Here is a 21,342-nt window from a genome sequence, read left to right as displayed (position 1 = left end):
ACAATTAGATGCGGTTGATTAAAAGGGTTGACGTGTCAATCCAATTTAAAACGCACAGAAAGTCGTCCATGTCGGGTTCATTTTGAATATTCGCACCTGTAGAAAGAAAGTAGAATATTAACACGACTGCATTAAAATATTTGATCGATTTCTTCGTATTTATGCAAACGCTTTGTCTACTTACCTTCGGCCAAACGGCGTTTGATGCAACTTACGGTCGTTAACTGCCAAGGATAGAGCAACCGTAGCTTGCACGTCCAACCTGCAACCTGACGCTGAAAGAGAGTAAAACCAGTTAGTTTTAAAAGGCTTAGAAATAGTGAACACTCACCTTGTCTGAGTCTCAAACTCTGCATTTTGTGGGAAAGCGGGCGGCGCAGCAAGTGGACCAGCACTACGGGACGCTGTCAAAAGTGAGCAAGAAAACGAATGTCGCGTTTGTGACGTCTTATATAGGATTTTTGTGATGACGTCATTAACAAGCAAATGGGAAGGAAAAAAAAAAGGTTAAACTTTTCGGCGAAGTGAGAGGAAAATGGCAAAGTGTCATCGGTGGGAGTAGACGGGCCTCGAACCAGAGTTGCAGTCGTCGGTGGCGATGGCGTTATCCACTCGACCAACAGCTGGACGGATCTCGTTCAAGATTTGGTCGCATTTGTAGAGAATTTTGAACATCTTTGAAGGGTAAAAGTCCACAGTGACACTGAACTACAAAGAAGCGAACGGGTTTTATTGAACCTGCAATGGTCGAGAGGTTAAAGATTTTGCCTTAAGTTCAGGAGAACCGGGTTCGATTCTCCATCACTGAGCGTTTGTTTCGTAAATGATGGGCAGACCGGGCCTCGAACCCGAATTGTCTGGTCACAAGCGCAGAATTATATCGTTCGGCCACATTGCCATGAAAATTTTGCGATTTTGTGGTGTATTCATAGTACACGTTTAAAGTAACGTACAAATACAGATAACTGGGCCTGTATGTTAACACACCAATTGGTCTCGTGGTTAAAACTTTTGCCTTAAATTCAGGAGAATGAAGTTTGAATCTCACTCATGACTATTATATAAATGTTAACTAGACTCGAACCCAATTCTCCCGATTACCAGATCCGATAATATCATTTGGCTGAAGTGCCGTGAAAATGTCAGGTGTACAGCTCGTGTTACGTTGTGTGAATAAAAAAAATTCAACCACGTATAGTAAGGCTTTTTTTTTTTTTTAATGACCATGTATAGTTAGTTTTTTTTTTTTTTTTTTTAGTTAAAAAAAAGACCATGTATAGTAAGGCTTTTATTTAGATGACTATGTATGAGGCTTTTATTTTTTTGGAAAAACAAAACACGTATATTCAGGCTTGTCTTTTAAATTACCTTGTAAGATAAGGCTTTAAGAAAAACGATTGTATAGTAAGGCTTTTTTTTTTTAATCGACAGTGTATAGTGATGCTTTTTAGAAAAAAACGAGTGTATCGTAAGACTAAAACAACAGTGTATTGTAATGTTTGACAAATTTATTCTAGCATGTGATACATTCACTGATGCGGTCATTGCATGTTCTTCCTGCTCTTGTCCACCAGGTGGTGCTGCAGTACCGGGTTCCTGCAGCATGGATTGACTGGTGTAGCGCTCCTCGCCAAGGTGACAGCATTTCATGGGCCGTCTGATATTTCAAATGCACGAACGATCACCTGCTTCAGTTTCCAGTCTAAAGTGAAAAATAAAAAGTCAACTAAAAATGAGTCACTGTGTCTGTTCCTTTTCCTTACAGACAGAGGTGGTAAATCCAGGTTCACGCAGGTGAAAAGCCTGCCACGATTTAGCTTTAGCCGCAAGCGCTTCTTCTTCTCCAGCAGGTAAATGAGCTCCTGGAGAAGCACCTGTGGCCAAACTGTGGACTTGTCCACACTCATATCACCGGCCGACTACTTCATCACGCAGCAACGAGCAGACTGTCGTCCAACTTGTCCCTTTTTTTTTGCTTTGTGATTGAATGATTATTCTGCAAAAGAAATAAAACTTGGTTACAAAGAACACTTGAACTCACCTCTTCATTCTCAAACACATCACAACAGTCAAAGCAAACGTTTGACTATGTAGCTGCAATACCGCTTGCCTCCACTAGATGGCTCTTTTAGCCAAGAGATCAGCATCCCTCCTCTCTGCTTCATCCCTCCTCTTGTTTCTGCACCCTCGTCATCAGTGGCCACAAAATGGATGACAGCTTTTAGTGCAAGCGGGGTGCGTCACGAAGGCGACGGTGACGATGCTGTGCCATTTACCTTCCACCTGTTTCCATGCCTCAGCAACCTGAGCTGTCCAATAATGAGGGATGCTGCGAGGCCTCACAGGCTCACATATAGGAGAATAATAGGGTATGAGAGGCAGCCGTGGCCTTGTTTACAACACAGGTGTCAAACTCAAGGCCCGGGGGCCAGATACGGCCCCCCACATTATTTTCTGTGGCCCGCGATGGCAAATTGTGTATCAAAAGGCTTTCAAAGTAGGGTTTAAAGCTAGGGTTAGGGTTTCAAAGTAGGGTTTCGTACAAAAGTTAGGGTTTCAAAGTAGGGTTTAAAGCAAGGGTTAGGGTTTCAAAGTAGGGTTTATAACTAAGGTTAGGCTTTCAAATTAGGGTTTAAAGCTATGACTAGGGTTTCAAACTAGGGTTTCAACTTAGGGTTAGGGTTTCATACTAGAGTTAGGGTTTCAAAGTAGGGTTTAAAGCTAGGGTTAGGGCTTCAGTGTTCATGTTTGATGTTATTCAAGTGGATGCTGTGTAAAGAGTGTTTTCGTGACGACTCAGCGGGCTCCGTGTGGTTTGTTGTCTGCATGCCGGTCTGCAGTGCTGCAGCAGTGCCGGTCTGCACATGCCCAGACGAGAGTAGTTTGGCTCTTGGCTGGCTAACTGATGCGACCAGCCTGCGTCACCTTGCCGCACTCATCTAAGCTGTTTTGGGGCCACAAACACTCGCTAACACGTTAAGAGGCTCCTAACGGAGCAGAGAGGATGTCACAAGTGTGGGACGGTCTGTATCATTTATTTATTTTATCATTATCGCATCAAGGTCACTTAGGCTTTTTGTTTTAAAAGCAAGCTGCTCAGTGCGGCAAAAACACAGCTGGGAGCTCATTTGAACTCATGTTATTTTCTCTTTTTTTTCTCTCAAATAAAGCCACTAATTCCTTTTTCATTACCCTTGACTAACTTTGCACACGTCAGTCCTCGCTCGTTGTTCATGATCCTCTTAGTGCAGTTGAAATCACGGCGTGCCATGCTACCTCTGTCTTTGGATCTGTATGGATTTTTAGATTAAGACCACGAGCGGCGTTAAAGCAAGTACATGCATATGCATTGATTTAATGAGGTGATCCACTCCAATCAGTATGGAAATAGCCCAGCCGTTTAATCATGTCTGGCGCAGTCAAAACCTCGCAAATTATTTCGAGGCAAGAGTCCTGTCTAATAAAAAAGGAGCGCTTTGCCGCCACTTTGTAGCAAAGTGTTAAAAGATTAAAGGTGTAAGAATTAAGTTTGAATCTTTAGAAGTTAAGAAAACGAGCTCATAATGTAAGATGAATCTGAAATTGTAGTATCGTAATCTTAAGAAGTAGTAGTCAAAATGAGAGAACAAAGTGAAGCTCTCACCCGCTTTTCTTCTTCGCTGGTGAGACGGCAGGTTAATAAGCAATGTCCTTCCTGTCGCTTCAGTAGTTTCCCTGCAGCACGTACGCTGAGACGACCCATCTATTCACTGCCATCAACTGCACAACCAGTGACTCTTCTGCTGCCCAAAGAAAGAATTAGGATTTTATCTTATAGTATTGTAACTATATTCTCAATATTACTTTTCTTTTTTTTTTCTCCCCAGCTAAGCTTAGATCAACAGTTTTTGGTTGGAATATAAATACAATATATGATGCTACCATTGCACTTTGATTGTCATTAAAGTTGAACATGAAAGCGCAATTGTACGAACAAGGAAGAACAATACAAAATCTCTAAGACGATTTATCAGCAGCCGACATCTAGCGGGAGATTGGAGACAACGTCCACGTTCTGATCAATATGAATGACCTCTCGGGGTCCTTGGGATCACCTTTTTTCTTTTCCTTTTTGCTACATGAAAGTACGAGCGCACACTTGGAAATCATCTTTCCTCTCCGGCGTCATATCAGATGCAGATAATAGGAAAGGAATACTTGAGGTCTTTGTGCACACGCGCATTGTGTGGGGAACAATCGGACAAAAGGAAATGGAAAGATAGAGCTGGCCTTTATGATTAAAGTCAGGTGGACATTCCAGGGAAGATGAGGCAGTCCCGGATTTGTTTTGGAATGTTGGGAGATTATAATAATTGTTATCGTTAATGACAATCGATTCATTGACTTGAAATGTACCCACAATTTATAACTAATGCCATAGTAAAAAAAAAAGAATAATACCGTTTTTTGTATATGTATAATGCGCAAAATTTAACTAATTTATTGTCCTCAAATCTGGGGTGCGCATTATATATGGGTACAAAAAAAATAAATATATATATATATATTTTTTTTTTATCCGGATATGATACGGAGGCCGCCATTACAGATGCGCTTTCTTTTCAGCTGTTCACTTCAAACACGCTCCATACGAACACAATGCTCTCGCATCAGACGCTTGCTCGATCACCTGCTCGTTTGCTGTCACAATGTACCCTACACAAATCCAAAACATTTCTTCGCTATCGAGTTTGCTAGCGCATGCGCAGTGATACTCACCGGCAGAATAACATCCGGTTGTTCCCAAAGATGATCTTTTTTCTGAAATAATTTTACATTTACGGACTTAAGTAGGAGTCAAAATTTGGGTGCGTATTATACATGGGTACAGGCTTTTTTCCAGCATCAACATGCCATTTTTAGGGTGCGTATTATACATGGGGGCGCATTATACATGGAAAAAAACGGTAATTTAAAAAAAAAAAAAATGGAAGTGAATTTTCTACTTTAATTCCTTTGGGCGGGCAGAATGTGGTTGGGGCTCGATTTGCCGACGAGCAGATGGCTGCAACGAGACAATTCATGCAGGGAAAATGTGAATTAGGAGATTTTTCCAGCAGGCCTCTTCACACTAATGTGACATTTCACAGATCCTAAACAAAGCTACCAAAAAAAAAGAAAACATTGCTGTTATGTAAGAGGATTTTACGCCAAAGTTTTTTTTTTTCTGTACTTTGCTTTTCCCATGCGATTAACATCTTCTTCTGCTCTTCCGTGACTCCCACCCATCCTGCCGCTACTGCTCAGGGGCACCTCCTGGACCGGGTTGACGTAGATGAGGACCGAGCGGCGACGGACGGGTTTCGGTGGACTTTTGTAGCTGCCGTGGGATTCGGCTTGCACAAATTCAGGAAACATGAAATCGAATTGGACTGAAAAGTAGTGTTATCAAAACTCCTAATGGTCGGTGCTGTTTGTTTAGCCAGACAGGGCGAGGTGTCAATCAGCGGCCACACCTCCCTGAAGTCTTTGCACTTTTCTCCTTGTGATTGATTCAGCCTGCACACCTGTCACTCAAAGTTTGAAAATGTCAGAAGGAGGGAGGGGCGGGACTCTATTTTGGGGGAGAAAGTCAAACAAGGACGACGGCTGAAAGTCAATACGGAGGAATTTCAAGGCTTCCTGGAGGATGAGTCATCAGCAGACATTCAGACAAAATGATTGAAAATTAACAGAAGAATTAAAGCGAATCATGCATGATAACGCTCGGCATATTTGCACTCAAACGCAAGTCACCATTCACAATTTTTGCGTCAATGAGCAGAAGAAAAGCTTAGGTTATCTGAGGAGACTGCATGCATGTATCAGAGGTTCTTAAGAAAAATCATCAAGCCATTAATTCATCAAATAGGAAGGACAGAAGTGACCTTAATGCCTCAGATTATATCTGGATTGAAAGACAAAGGACATCTGTCATGCGAGCATCTGACTAAAGAGCACGATTACTTGGGAGTTTACAGAGTAATAGAAAATAAAAAAACAAAAATTGACCCATCATTTGGAAGACTTGTCTGTTACCAAATATGGTTCATTTTCTAATGAATAGTTAAAAGGGCCACTTGTTGCTAGGCAGACTTCAGAGGGCACAACCAAAAGTGGCCCAAAGGCCAATTTAAGATCAAAATAAAAATCACTATAAAAAAAAAAAGCACATGAAGCTGATGCCAATATAATGGAATTACATCAGATCCCTTTCAGGTCATATTTATTTTAGGAGGGAAAAAATACTCAAAAGAATTGGAAGCTTATGTGGTCCAACAGACGGTTTGGGATTGCAGAGTTTAGACAGAGGTCACTCTCCATTCATAACGGCAGGCAGATCTGTGCATGCTAAAGTCCCAATGATGTCAAAGTGGATGCGACATGTGGGTGAATATACTCCCCACCTCCACAGCCATCACGAGATGATGATGAGACAGTTAATAAAGTTATGGATAGCGCAACAAAAAGTGAAATTGACTATGGGGTGCTGGCAGGGGGGAGGGGGATTTACTTTAATCTGATAGGAGGTTTAGCCGTGGCGGGATTATTTACTGTTACGCAGGAAGCTTTACGTGTCACATGGCTGTGGAGAGTTTGGCGTTGGGGGGAGGAGGGGAAGGGGGTGGCTGATAGTGGCGACATCCTTTCACCCTTCGAATGACTTCGACATTGTCGGCAATTTGTCATGCGCTTGATTTAAGAAACGACAAAAGCACGACTCTCCTCAAATCCGACAAATCAAACAGACATTGTCCTAATTTGAAATGTTCTATCATTCACTGACGCGACTAAAGAAGCAACACCAAAACAACAAACAGAAGGAGAAACAGCAACATCTACTTTCCCTCGCTTTAGCACTAATCAGTTCCCACCACAACAAGGAAAGCTTTGCCGAGAATGCCTGACCACGATATGAACAAGCGAAGGGGTCAAAGGGACCACCGATCCTCCTTGGCTATCATCAGGGCTCGACTAAACCTTAAAAACAACACTTCTGCTCGTAAATGTACGCCATGGAGGCGGCAGGAGCGCTTGCCTGCAGCAGCAAATTTGGCCATAAAGATGGCAGGAAGGAGCATCGGTGCAGAAAACGAATCCTCGGTGAGGAATTGATGGAAAGTTGCATTGTATGACGGAGATGATGATGAACTGGCTGCGCTGACAGCTCATCAATAGACGAGAAGGCGGCGGCTGCGCTGACGGGGACGATTGGAGATTACACAGCCAAGGTGGCAAACGTGATAAATTTCCCATTAAGATTTATTCTATAGCAACGGAAGAGTTGAGTTTGGCCTGCCGTGGTTCCAAACGTCAAGGAGCTAATGCTTTTTGCTTAAGGGGGAGTGGCAATTGTGTCTAGCTCCGCCCATTTTGAAATTTGCCTACAACTAGTACTACTGCCACATTGATGCGGCTGTATCGATGATTCCTCCCACACATTTATGGATGTGTGTGTGAGGAAGTGTGCACAAGTGTGTTCGAGGGTCAATAGATAACAGCAAGCCCACGACCCCCGTGCGGAGGTCAGCGGAGATGTCGGGGCCTTAGCACGCGAAGTTAAACGCGACGTGAAGGCGAGATGCCGGATGGAAAGGTCAAGGTTGCTCGTGGCGCATCTGGCTACCGCTACCGCACGCACGCCAACCACAAAACCAACAAAATGAGAAATGTTTGGTTTTGAACACATCATATTAATATTGACGTCTTTTTTAAGTGTTATTTCATTTGTTAAACTCTTGCTAATACATTTTAATTGTTTTATGACATTCACATTTGTATGTACTATTTCTTTTAAATTTATGATTTATTCACGAGATATATTTTTTTATTCCTATTTTAGGTCCGCATTTTTAAACCTAAATTTGCTTGTCATTTAAAGAAAGATAGTGGAGCGCTAGATAAATTCATGAAAGTACTGTGCACTCATTTTTTTTCATTGATTGTTTTGAAAATAGGTTGAAGGAGAAAATAATAGTAAAACTTCTAAAATAAAAATTAAGTGAGCCCAAATGATCACCTTGTGGCAGGTCACGATCACTACGATAAGGTGGGCGTGGCCTTAATGCAACAATGGAGGAAGGTCAGTCAATTTCGGATATATCTGTTCTGATGAAATTCAAACCAAATGGACTCTTTGCTGGTCGTGCCGTTGCACGGTCGCACATAATTGCAAACTAACATGCGTCTTGTGTCCTTGTTGCCAAGTCAATGAGGCGCCCTCACGGCAAGGACACCAGACACACGCGATGGCCAACCATGCGAGGTAACGAGCTCTCAAAGAAAATTGAATCTATGGGATACCATCACAATGAGGAAAATTTAGTAGCCTCCCAAGGTTGGACAAGGTGAAGACAACAACTACTACAGGGAATCATCAGGACCTGATGAGCAAAGACCTCCAGGTCTCCTCGACTTCATGTCGCCATTAATTAAGAGCGCAAAAACAAAGAAATTTGACTTCAGAAATCAATACAGTAAAGGATCACAGCAGAAAAAAAAGAAGGTATCACCTGATGATAACAATTCAAATGATGTTAAAAACAGAAACGATCAATGCTAGGGAATGAAGATAACACAAATAATACGATTGACATACTAAGTTGTTAGTCAGGACTTTTGATCTAACCTTATTCTATAGTCCTCTTTCAGAAAGCGCAGACATCTCTTTGGACGACTTCTTGTACACCACCTGGCAAGAGTGCAAGAAAGAAGATAAATCAGGATGAATTGACATTTTCAATTTGAATTGACAAAAATAACAGATTCAAAATGCAAAAGATTTAAGTTGTGAATACGTTGTGTTCTTCGAAGAGTGCCAAACAACTTACCTCAGTGCTTTCCCATGCAGATGGAGAACCAACAGAGCACCGGCACCATGTGGTTATCCCGCCGGCCCTGCCAAGCTTCCTCTCAACATATGCCTTCCTGGTGAGGCTCAGCCGCCTCGGGCACAAATCGTTCCGGACCTCGCGGCTCCTTTAACTAGCAGCAATTCTACAGGGAATCAGAGTGGACTTTGCGTGTCGTTTCGTGGACCCGGACAGGGCTCGAGGGAGTCTCCCAAGAGGGTGTACGCTAGCAGGCTAGTCTCCATGCTAAGGACCATATGGACAACTGTAGAGAAAGCTATGTCACTCTTTGGCAATGCTGTTCACAAATAATGTAGTCCTACAGATCGTATCATTTCCTAAGGCTCAATCGTGGATCAAAGGTCAAATACTAAGCAGTGTCCATAGAGGCATTTGACGGTCACTCGGAAATAGCCAGATTGATTTCAAAATCATCAGACTTTCGTGGCAGACTTTGTCTTGGTTTTGTGTTATGAGTTGTTTGACAATTTTTTGTGGGTCTACTCATATTAGCCATGCCTAGCAAAATTCTGTGACATTTGGGGATGGATTATTGAAAAACTGCAAGGGGCCATCGGAAGTAGAAACACAGAACAAGTCCAAAGTCTTTTATGCGTGTAATGAATCTTCCATGGTTGAAAGTCTTTCAAATGGTGCCCAATTAAGGACTTAATGGTTATCACTGTTTTGTTAGGTTTGCATCTTTAATTAGGTCCCATTAACCATGTTTAGACATGCTTGATTAAAGACAATTTCTGCAGGCTAAAAATAAGTGCAATTTTGAACAGAAAACAAAGAGATGGTTAATAACCAGCTGTTTGTTTGCTGCAATTGTGTTCCAAGCCCAAAAGATATATTGTTTTCGTATCAAAAGACTCCTTGGATGTAATTGCTAAGTTGGTCGTTGGGGAAAAAAAACGATCCCTCTGTGACAAAGACAAAATGTCGGGAAAAGTTGAAGTGATGCATGCTTTAAGAATTCATTTCCCGTGTATACAATTACTTTTCATTAAGGCTGAATGAGGCCCCGTTGTTGTTGCGATAACGCGGGAGCCGCAAAGCAACGGCACGATTCCAAAGCCAGCCTTGGGAGATTTATTCCAGACAAGTTTGCGTTGTTTGCCGTTGATAGTCGCCACACTGAAAGCAAGAGAGGGAATTTGTCTTTGAGGCAGGCAGCTTTACGATTTTAGTACTGGAACTTGAAAGGTAATGAATGGAAATCCCCTCCCGGTGGTATGTCCAATATTTCACTGGAAGTGCTGACTCTTCCAGAACCATCTATAGATTTCATCCCGACTCACTAGCGTCCGAAAGACCATGACACGCCATCGCTTTTAAATGACAATATGTCGTTTATTTTCTATATCTTAAAGGTTTATTATTTACAAACAAAATAAAATCCAAAATCAAAGAAAAATCCAAAGGATTTTTTGACAAACACTGTTTGTCTGCATATTGTTGTATAAGAAAGTTTACATTAATCTTTCTTTTCCTCCGCGAAGAAACTCAGTAAACCAAAGTGTGGCTCTCGTCCTCTGCGGAAATTCTTTTTGCATCTCTATTTTTCTTCCGCCTAATCCAAACAAACTGACGAACGACAAAAATAAATAAATAAAGGAACAAAATTGAGAATATACATACAAACGTATGTGCTGGTTTGTTGAGGGTCTCTACGCTGCTAATGTGTAAGCTTGTTACGTTGCCATTAATGCCCCTCTGGTAGCTGTGATCGGAACAGTGAGGAGGGTAAAAAAAAAAAAAGAAAAAAGCACATAGTTGGGAAGCACTCCCCCTCCAAAGGCAAGTATAAAAAAATACGGCAAAAAAAAAGAATAAAGCAACAGTCCTGCGATGTCATCACTCATTCCAATGCAACTATGGCAGATTCATGATTAAGTGCTCCAAGATGGAAATCTGCCACCCCAAAAAATATTTAGCTTTCTACTCAAAAAGTGCAATTTGTAAAACAATGACTTTTTTTTTCTTTTTTTTTTTTTGCTTTGGCCGGTTTCCTTACACAAAAATCAGTGGCTATCTACAAAAAAGAAAATGTAAGAAAGGTGCTCGCCGTGATATTACTGCGTTAGGATTGCACCACCCCACCCCAAAAAAAAAAAAAAAAAAAATCGACTTTACAGATAATAGCGTGAACGTGACAGAGATAACAACAAAAGTTGCCATGAGACATTTGGCCGTCGTCGCAAACTCCTTTCTTGTCAAAAAACAAACGAATAAGAATTAAAAACACAGACGCACAACATGTAAAAGAGGAACATCAGGATGAACCAAAGAAGGGCGGAACATGGCTATTGTTTAGGCACAAATACGTAAGAATGTCCATGTGAAAAGTTGATGCTCACACAGACCACATCGAGACGGACGGACAATGAACAGAATCAAACAACAACATTTAACGTCAACATTGTCTTTTGTTGTTGTGACCGTGCATGCTTTCATTGACAGCGGCGGTGAGATCATATCGGTACACTATCGACACAAACTTGGAGCCAAACGTTCATTCCCGGAAGGCCTCGGACACGCTTAACCGACCTATTTATGGAATGCACTGGAAGTCATAACATATCTCGGAAGCAAGAAAGACGGTCGTCCCGATCTGATGTGAACTGGAAGAATCGTGGTCTGCTTGGAAGCTTCAGTGTCTGTTTTTGGGTGGGTTCGGCGTGTCCGAGCTCTCGGGGAAGGATTCGGATGAGACGGGGAACCTTAATGCAAACAGAAGCACTGTGCAGCGTTTTTTTTTTGGTAAAGTTCTGTTTCCTGAATCAGTTCAGAGGGTTAGCAAATGTTAAACCAAACCCTTAAGCTAGCTCCATTGACTCAAGTTCATTCTGTGTTTTTACGGCCTTGGTTGTTTCTGAAGTAACAGCTACGACTCTGACAATTGTGACTAGTAATACGACATGGGGTTCCTTGGTTTACACAAGTCCTGTCGTACAAAACATCGAGGCTACTGACTGACACTGTAGTTATTGTTTCCCTTTTAATTGTTTCATATTTAAGGTCAAGATGTACTGTATTTATCATATACATTAACTGGGAGCTTAAAATACTACAAAAACATTAATTTAAATGTACTAAGAACAAAATTCAATTTAGCAAAATGGATGACATAACCCAGGCCAAGGGAGAAGGTAGCACCAATGACTCTTGGTTCTGTTCAATGTCCTTTTTTTTTTTTTTACAGTTCAGTATGTTTGTTTTTCACTCATTACACACACACAGACACTATATAATATATATATATGTGTGTGTGTGTGTTATAAGCACTGTGCATTTCTTTGCATTAAGGTTCGTTTGTCTGCTTTGTTGCTTGCAGGTGGGTTAGCTAGGTTCCCCGACAGAAGTAAGACATTTGTTTATGATAGAGAGAATGCACCACACAGTATCTGTAAATACTAGCTCTACAAAAATTATTTACAGCACACGTATAGGTAATCTTTATGTCACAGTCTATTGCATAATGGTGATAATTCTTTAGTTTATAAATATTATAAATATACACAGAGTTTTCTTTTTTTTCTCTTTCGTCGTTAGGTCACATTTCAACCATCCCAAATGAGGAATAGAAAACAAACGCACCCATCCGTCCTTCCGTCCATCTGTCACGCTCGTCTTAAAGCAGCATTTTCTGTTATTCATTCCCTTAACACTGTCGAGGTTACAAACACTATCCATACGGTGTTGATTTTTGAAAGTCCAGAAAATTCCTTCGTGTGAGCGTGTGCTATTTGTTCTTCTGTATTTTTTCCTTTTTTTTTTTTTTTAAAGATGATTTGCAAGAGTTTACTTTGTACGTATGATTCCACAGTGGTGCTAATTGCTGCTTGTCTTTGTTGGTGAAAAAGGAAGTCACAATCTGTAATGCATTCCAGATTTAAAAAAAAAAAAAAACAGATAAACCCTCAAATTTAAAAATAAAAAATTCATACACTGTATATAATTCATTATATTTCTCAGAAAGGAAGACTCGTTTTTTTTTTTATACTACAGCTTTTTTCAATTGCCATTGCGAAATATATTATAATTGGATTTCAGCACACAGTCACATGCTCTCGCATTCTCCCAACGCTCCCATTTGTACCATTTATACACACGCACTCACACAAACACACACACACACAAACACGCACACACACATACAGGCCATATACCAGATATGTGTATATTTTCATAGATATGGCATTAAAGAAAAAGAGATTATCTGTATAATATACATTCTTAAGTAGGGTGACAACGTGTCTAAAATATAATACAAGGGCTTTGTATGTACACGATTACAATGAGGTTATCTGAGAAGAGAAAACGCTGAAGTAGATTGGAGCTCTTCCGTGGTTAAAAAAAATAAATAAAATCAAAAAGAAAGGATAAATGAGATCATAAATTAGATGCAAAGCGCATTTTGTCTTGCTCAGTCTCTGTACTGCTCAGGACAGAATCTCTCCGAGAGCCAGGGGATTCCCTGTGCTGGCCTGATGACGACGAGGCCGAGGCCGCTGCCGCCGCCGCCGCCGCTGCTGCTGCCGCCGCCGATGTGGAGCGCACAGGTGGCAGGGCTCCTGACGACATCTGCCGGAACAAATTGACCCGCTGGGGAACTGTGGTGCGGATGCCGCTTTGAAGACTCAACCCTTGAATGCCCGCCGGCGCCACCGTTGCTGCGGGTGACGTGATGGAGGCCAGCGAATCGCGTGAGGCCTGATGAGCCCGAGGCCCGAGCGACGCGTCGTGGGGAAGGGACGGCTGCGAGGCTGACAAGTGTCGCACGTCTCGACTCAAACTGCCCGACTGCAGAGCCTGCGTGCTCTTGTGGATGTCCCCTCGCTGGGGCGAAGGGACCTGCTGCTGCGGAGACGACTGCTGCTGCGTCACGCTACCGCCTGAGCCCGACACGGGCGGCTGCTGGCTAAGTTGCGGCTGCTGCCCGGCGAGGGACGACTGGCCGACAGGCTGCTGGATGAGCGACAGCTGGGACGCCGTGGGAGAGCCATACTGGAAGCTACGACTAGCTAGTGGCGTCTGCACCGGTGGACTACACATGGCGGCCGTGAAAGAGCACGGCGACAAGATGGCCCCTTGGAGCGGCGTCTGCGGGTTGGCAGAGGATGAACCAAGGTGGGAAACGCTGGCAGCGGGGTAGAGAGCCGCGGCGGCCGCGGCCGGCAGCATGCGAGCGGCGGAAGCGTTAGCGATAGCTGAAGCACTGTAGGTCAATGGTACCGACGACTGCTGAAACTGACTCATCCCGAAGGCGGTGGAGAAGGGCGGCTGCGCTGGTGAGTTAATAATGGAATTGCCGGATATCGGTGTCGAGTTCATCCCGCTGAGCGACTGCTTGCGGTCTACCATCATCACCATCTCCCGGTCCTGGCGAATGATCTGCTTCAAGATTTCGTTTTCCTGCGTGTTGAAAACGCCGGCGTTCAGGTCCTTCTGGAATTTCTGCAGCAGCAATGAGTTCTTCTTCCCTGTTGGGGAGCAGTCGAAAGAGGTGAGCTGGCCCGGCTAAGGACGCGGATACCGACAAGAACGGCAAATCAGGTCAAGATGCAGCTTGAAGACTTGACCAGTGGTGCCAAGTAAGCAAAGTACCAACACTTCTCATTCGCTCTTAAGATCTGTATTTGAACTGACCTTTTTATTGTTTGGAAATCATTTTACTTTTACTCTTTCTATTTGAAAGAAAATACCTGTATCTGCTCTTTGTCAAAATAGATTTGCGACTTTGCACATCACGTGGAAATAGCTATAAATGGACAGTGGTAACTGGACTGCTGAAATTGGTTGAGGTGGAAAAAAAATGTGACAGCAGTAAGATGAAAGAACTATATCAGAAAGCGTCAAATTCTGAGAAGCAAGATAATTCCGAGAGAATTATTTGTTGTTGGCTACAAGAATGATTCTCGTGCTAGCCTATAAACCAACAGCAATCGTTCAAACGAATTGGAACGAATTGAAGTCATGCAAACATATTCAAAAAGTCGTTCGAACGACTTTACCGAAGACGTATTGGCACATTGTAAGCTAATTGCTAACAACTTTACCAATATATTCAAACAACTTTCTCAAGACATTCGAACGCATCAAAGTTATGTAAACGCTAGCTAGCTCTTGGTACCATGTTTGGTTGTGCCAAACAGACATTTTACTGTATAAAGCTGGCTTTTAATTTTGTTTTTTTGTTGGTTCCTTCCATACATGTACTAAATCTCTTATCCTTATATAGTTTTTGCTCGACACAAGTATCTGTACTCGTACTTCAGAACAGAGTGTGAATACTTTCACCATGACTGGACCTGCTAATTTCTCCTGTCTTCAAGCTGCACCTTGTAAACATCAACTAAGCTCGGTTGTATGGAACGCGAGGTGTGAGGTACACTGATGATGATGATGGTGACTAGAGGGGTCTGAGAGGAAGGGGTGAAGGACACATAAGGAGACAAAGATTAGGTGTGGTGTCCACTGGTGGAAAAGTGCTGACAAAACACAGAATACTGATGAGTCGCAGCCCCCGCGTCACCACTCTGGACACTTTCCCTCCCAAAGACGACACGAAAGTCTAATTGAAAGTCACAATCTATTCAAACCACAAGGACTGCTAACACAAGTCACCCAAGGACACCGAGAATATCCACTTTGCAAAACAAAGTAAAGAAAAAAAACCAAAGATCTATTCTACCACTCTTACCACAGAGTGCTTTTGAGGTGACGTACATATTTAGTATGTATGAAACAGTTACGCATGGCGGAGTCGTGCTTCCAACCGGACTGTGAAATTAAATTAGAACATTGCATAATTCCTCTCAGAACTCGCCACAGTGGGTGTCATAGGGACCCGTTGAACCTCCCTGGGGCCTTATAAATACAATTGATTTAAATCGAAAACAGAGTAATTATGCGTAGTAAAGGGCACGTTGCACCCACGGGCCCAGTAAGCAATTCCCATTTTTTGAACGGTTTGGACATGCGACATGGCAGATCGCATTGATGGGTTCTATTCCAAAAGTTTACCCGTTGTTAGAAATCCAAGGGAAGAGAAACATTCAGGTCGGAGCACTTTTTTATTTTAATGTTAGTGTAACTTTTGGCTTGTAATGTCGCCACAGTGAGTCGCTCTCATGATTTGTGTGGCATATTTTTTGTACACCGAATTTCTTACCCTACTCAACCTAAGTATTTTTTTAATTCAGGAAAGGGACTGGCACTGATTCGGAATTAAGATTTTATCGTAAAACCTCATTCGATTTTTCTTGTTGCAAAATTTACACTGCTATGACACATCGGAAATTTCATCAGTCCGGCCTAACGCCAACGCAGCATTTCTATGACTTCTATGAAGCTTCGAAGGCTAACTGTTGTACGATTTACTTTTATGACATGTCATGATGATGTAGAGACAGCGGCAGGCAACGCCAAAGCGCGTATTTCTCGTGATCACCGCGGGCCTTATGTATCGACAGCCTGTGACAAAACGTCGCTAGCTAAAAAAGACAGAGTGGACGACAAGTGCGCTCAAGGCTTCAACCTCAGTCACTCCATCATGAAGACTTGGTCCATCCTCAAGGGAATGAACACTTTGCCGCTTGAACGGCGTTTTTGTCCGCTCAAGGCCGCCGGTAATTTAACAAACTCGCGTCAGCTTTTCGGAGGATTGATGTCACCTCTGTGGACTTTGTTTCTCACTACAGGCTACAGCTAGCACCACCGACTGCCAGTTGACTTACAATGCTCTTTGTATGGCAGTTTTAAAGTCGACAGGATTAAACTCTGCGGATTAGAAGAACAGTAAACATTTCATAACACTCACATGGCTGTTTTGACAACACAAAATATGGCGTCCAAAAGTGATCATTGGGATTTTTGGTCTGTTTCACTTGCTGAATCTTTGCCACTCTAAAATGCTTACGATTGATAAAACGGTAAAAAGGATTCCGACAAATTTTGAAATGATAAATCAAAACTTCACCAGAAAAACACAAACAAACAAAAAAACAAACAAAAAATACATTATACCACAGTTGGTACCCTAAATTATGGCAGAAAAGGGAAATGGGGGGGGGGGGGTTGAACACAGCTTATAGTATTAAATAAAAGTAATTAGCTCAATAAACACAACACATTGCCAGCACTGCAAAACTAAGATAAAATGTCACACAAATAAAGAAAGAAAAAACCCAACATAGAAATACCCAAACAATTCAATAAAACATAACACCACAAATATGAATGCAGTTGTAAGAAACAATGAGAAAACCGATGAACACATGCGGAAAAAACAAACTTAAGCATGAAAACAAACGTGACAAAAATCATGATCAATGTGTCTAAATAAAACAAATCCAAATAATATTAAAAAATGTCATTTTCATTCATAAGCATTCTTTTACGATCAGGGTGGGAAACCTTTTTCCTACCAGGAGAGTCCTCTGGGGACGTGTTTGATTTAAAGCAAAATATTACCAAACAAAAAGCATAGTAATAATGAGCTTTTTATTTTTGGAATGCGTGGGCGGTTAGGATGAACCGCCCTAGCAAGCCGCAGTCATACAAAAGGCTCCCCACCCTTGTTTTTATTTTTAAAGAGAATTTCGTATTTTTTCATTGCACAATGTGACAAACCACTCACTAATTGTCATGCTGCCTAAAATCATCTCCTTGTTCGTTTTTTGTCCCCAAAAATGTGATTCTTTTATGGTACTAAAGTTGGAATGTGTGGTTGAAACAAAGAAGCTGTATTCTACTCAAAAGCGAAAACTCAGTATTGTAATGTAAGAAAAACAAGACGGTGGTGGGTTGCATTAGTAAAGTTTTACTAATTTGTAGTCCAGGTGGTTGGTTATTTTGCAGAAAAGAAAAACGGCATGTGAATGAGGCATGTTTGTCTCCTGGATTGTCTTTCTTAATATTCGGGGGCTGGTGTGGATGGTTGGAATTATGTGTATGTATCCTAGTGCAAAAGAGGGAAAGGGAGGGGGACAAGAAGCTTTTGGAGGATGAATTTGGGGGCGGGTCCAACTAAGCCAGCCTCTACTGGTACACTATTTTTATTTTTTTTAAATTAAGCCTCTGTTCAAAAGTTGCAACTGGAATGAAGTGTTTACCTGGTGCCTACTCGTCGGCCAGGACACTCTTGAAAACGAGATGAGCTCGTCTCAAGACGGACTCCTGGTCAGGTGATTTTTAGATAGATAAAAGATCATGTCAAATTTGCAACACGTTACTTTTTTTCTTTGTTTTCTTTTCTTTTTTTTTCCTTAAATAAGAGCAAGGCAAGCATGTAACCAAATGCAGTTCATGTCTTAATATATGAAGAGAAAGTGAGAGGAACGATACAGTCATGACAACGCACGCGTCTTCCCTTGTATGAGACAAACTCCCCTGTTTGGTGTTGGTGGTGGGCGGGACAGCAAATGAAGCCGCTCTGAGAGATGTCACTCAGAGTGGGCGGCTGTCTTTTTTTTTTTTTTTTTAAATACATTTATGATAGGAAAAAGGGCAAATGCAGATTTTCACTCAGATTAAAGGGCATCCTGTTGCGAAAGGTTACACAGAGACAAATTTAGACGCCTGACTCCAAAGTGAAGACTGCAACCCCGTCTCCTTGGACTTACATCGTTATACAACAATATAATGTACAATGTACGTTACCAACATGCATGGCTGTTGATGTCTTTATAAAAACACTACTATGCATTTTCACCCTAATATATCGAAATACATTTTACAATAGATACATATTTTTTTTAACGGTAAAATGATAACATATAACGTCAGTTTTAAAAAATAAAAGCCAAAGTCATAATTTGACAAGAGAATTCCCTGAAGCAATTGACGATGCTGCCAGCATGTGGTAAAATCGATTACATCCTTAATTAAACAGATACGCCTGAATTGAAATTATTCATGAATATAAGGTTTTTTTTTTGTGCTTTCTTAAAAAAAGATGACAGGCCATTATCTTGGAGGGTGACGATAATTTAATGTCATGTTTTGTGCGATTAAATGATCAGACACCAATCAGACATGTCATGCGTTTGAATAAATGAACGCCGTACCTCAACTAAACACCTTATTTCACACCCTCCCTTTAAACATGATTAGAAACAACTTAATAAAGGAATAAAAAGAAAAATAGTATCAAATGCAACATGCTTGGCAAGTTCTCCGGAACATGCCCAGCATTTGTTGTACGCAGACGTCATTCCGAGGAGAAAAGGTTGCCTTCATTACATGAAACACGCGTGTCGTCTTGGCTGAGTGCTGCTAATCAATGCGTGGTGTTGCACTGGAGCAGAGTGTCCTGACACGGTTACACTAACTCGGTGTAATAAGACCACCATCGGGTGTATTGATGCGCCTGAAGGACGCACAAATACAAGGATGTGACAGTGAAACGCAACAGGAACAGGTAGAACACACATGACAGAGCCACCGCTGACAACATAATAGGCACATCGCAAACTTCCCATTAGCACAGAAAAAAGACCGACCTTTTCCCATTGATGGGTGTTGTTAAGACTGAAATCACCGCGTGCTATTTTTGAAAAGCTACATATGACAATACACGGATGCACAGTGTGCTTTGGTTGCTTGCGTGTAATTAGCCGAAAACAACGCGTATGGTCGGAAGAAGACGCCGGGCTGGGCTCCAGCGGCCCAGTCGAGCAGCGCCGTGGGGAAAGCGGAGCCAGCGAGCCGCCGCACCTTTTCATGTTTGCGGGGTAAACAGTCGCCAAAAAGGCAGCTAGCTCAACAACAAAATGGCTCTTTCTGTGGTGCATCTCAAGAAATTACGGCTGAGAAAGTATTTGTCACTTATTACAGTGGAACCTCTTAAGAATATAGAATACAATTTCTATGGAAAAGTGATTGAAATGTGGATTTACAAATGTGGATGTCGTCAATCAGTTTCTTCCGGTTTTTATAGTTTTACAGCGCCCATTTGTTATTTCAACAAGATCAGATGTGTACAGGAATTGATTTCTTCCTTCCAGGTGGACAATTTAATGATGGTTATTAACTATTCCAACATTTGATTCTTGATTGCTTCATTGAGTCATAAATCAAGCACTTCTTGACATAAGTGCTATTCTCTATTTTCTTTATTTAAGGTAATGAAGTCCAGATTATAATCGATTCCAGGTCTGCTTTGGACTTGTTTTATTATAGCCATTAATCATTTCCACAACAGATTGTCAAAATCCAGATGTACATTTGATAGCTTGCAGATGTGCAAGCTATTTTCTTATCTCTTTGATGAATTTTGATCTATTTTATTGTTTTATTTTCCGTGGTGTCATTAATCACTCAATAAATGACTTTTTGATCCAAGCTCTATTCTCTGTTGAATTTGATACCGGATTAATGACTATAGGAAATGAAACACAGATTTTATTTATTGGTAATTTCATCTTTAATAGTGTTATTTTGTTTGTGATGTTACCAATACATCACAAGTGATCTTTATTCTCTCCAATCAAAGTTCGGATTTACCGACTTTTTCTAATGGTATTATTTCAACCGATAATTATTTTGCCGTTTGAAATTCTGACAAGAGGAGTTCTTCAAATCCGGAAGTAACTTGACAGTTGTATTTCTTCAATGGGCTCGGGTTTCAAAATGAGGAAAAAAAAGAGATCGCAAAGGCCAAATGTACATTTTATTCCGTTTGGGTGGACATTTGTTTTTGTTTTATGACTCCCTGTCATTTCCTATGGGAACATTTGTATTGTACTTGACCTTAAAGGTTCCACTGTAATGGCCAATCAAAAATTATGGTAAAAACAACTGAAAAATGAATGCCCCTAATGGAATTGCATAATTGCCATATTTATGTCATACATGTGCCCCTTTTAAAGTCATACCTTGTGTACTATTTCATGGCCAGGTTCTATAGAGGTACATTTGAAAATAAGGAAGCACCGATGTGGCTGAGTTTATAACCGGATTATTCTCCAGCCTGAAGCGACTTCCTGTTTCCTGTCGCTGGCTTGGATTTAGTGTTTGCTTGATTTCGGGCAGGGGTGGGGAACCTTTTTCCTATTAGGGGCAATAAAGTCCTCCCAGGTCTGTACTGAATTTATTTTGAAAAACATGATGCAACAATCAAGCATAGTTTGTATAATGATGTATTGAGCATTTTTTTTTTTTTAGGTTCTATTTTAGGTTCCCCACCCCCGATTTAGGCCTTGCTATTCTGTGGGTAGGGTGCTGCTCATACCCAGGAGTGCAGATGAGTGGGAAGAGGGCCACACACAGCACATGCATGTGAGGTTAGCTTCCATCCACTCGCTGGCATCCACCGAGGGTGGGCGGGGTCAACGTCTCCCCCCAACACCCTCCGGGACGACGGCATGCTCTTCCTCCCCAGTTAATCCAACCATAAAGATTGGTTCTTTACAAGGATTAATGCTGGTTCCAACACGTGTGTTAATTCATCAGAACAAATGAC

The 21,342-nt window shown here is 41.7% G+C and overlaps 1 protein-coding gene and 1 long non-coding RNA gene across 2 annotated transcripts in view; both read right to left on the bottom strand.

Annotated features, from left to right (window-relative positions):
- Nucleotides 1–1,526: 1,526 nt before the first annotated feature.
- On the bottom strand, nucleotides 1,527–8,788 carry LOC133163651 (uncharacterized). Its single transcript, XR_009716425.1, has 3 exons — nucleotides 8,648–8,788; nucleotides 3,644–3,779; nucleotides 1,527–1,996 (listed from the first exon to the last, which is right to left on the bottom strand). It is a non-coding gene; the product is annotated as an uncharacterized LOC133163651 (long non-coding RNA).
- A 1,831-nt stretch (nucleotides 8,789–10,619) lies between these two features.
- Nucleotides 10,620–21,342, bottom strand: part of LOC133163395 (potassium/sodium hyperpolarization-activated cyclic nucleotide-gated channel 1) — a 45,326-nt gene continuing 34,603 nt past the window's right edge. The window contains exon 8 of the mRNA XM_061293241.1: nucleotides 10,620–14,359. Within this exon, the coding sequence (XP_061149225.1) occupies nucleotides 13,269–14,359 (1,091 nt within the window). The 3' untranslated portion in view covers nucleotides 10,620–13,268. The remainder of the gene's footprint in view (nucleotides 14,360–21,342) is intronic.

This window comes from Syngnathus typhle, linkage group LG12, assembly GCF_033458585.1.
Source record: "Syngnathus typhle isolate RoL2023-S1 ecotype Sweden linkage group LG12, RoL_Styp_1.0, whole genome shotgun sequence".
Lineage (NCBI taxonomy): Eukaryota > Metazoa > Chordata > Actinopteri > Syngnathiformes > Syngnathidae > Syngnathus > Syngnathus typhle.
This window is presented reverse-complemented; position numbering and strand designations above follow the sequence as displayed.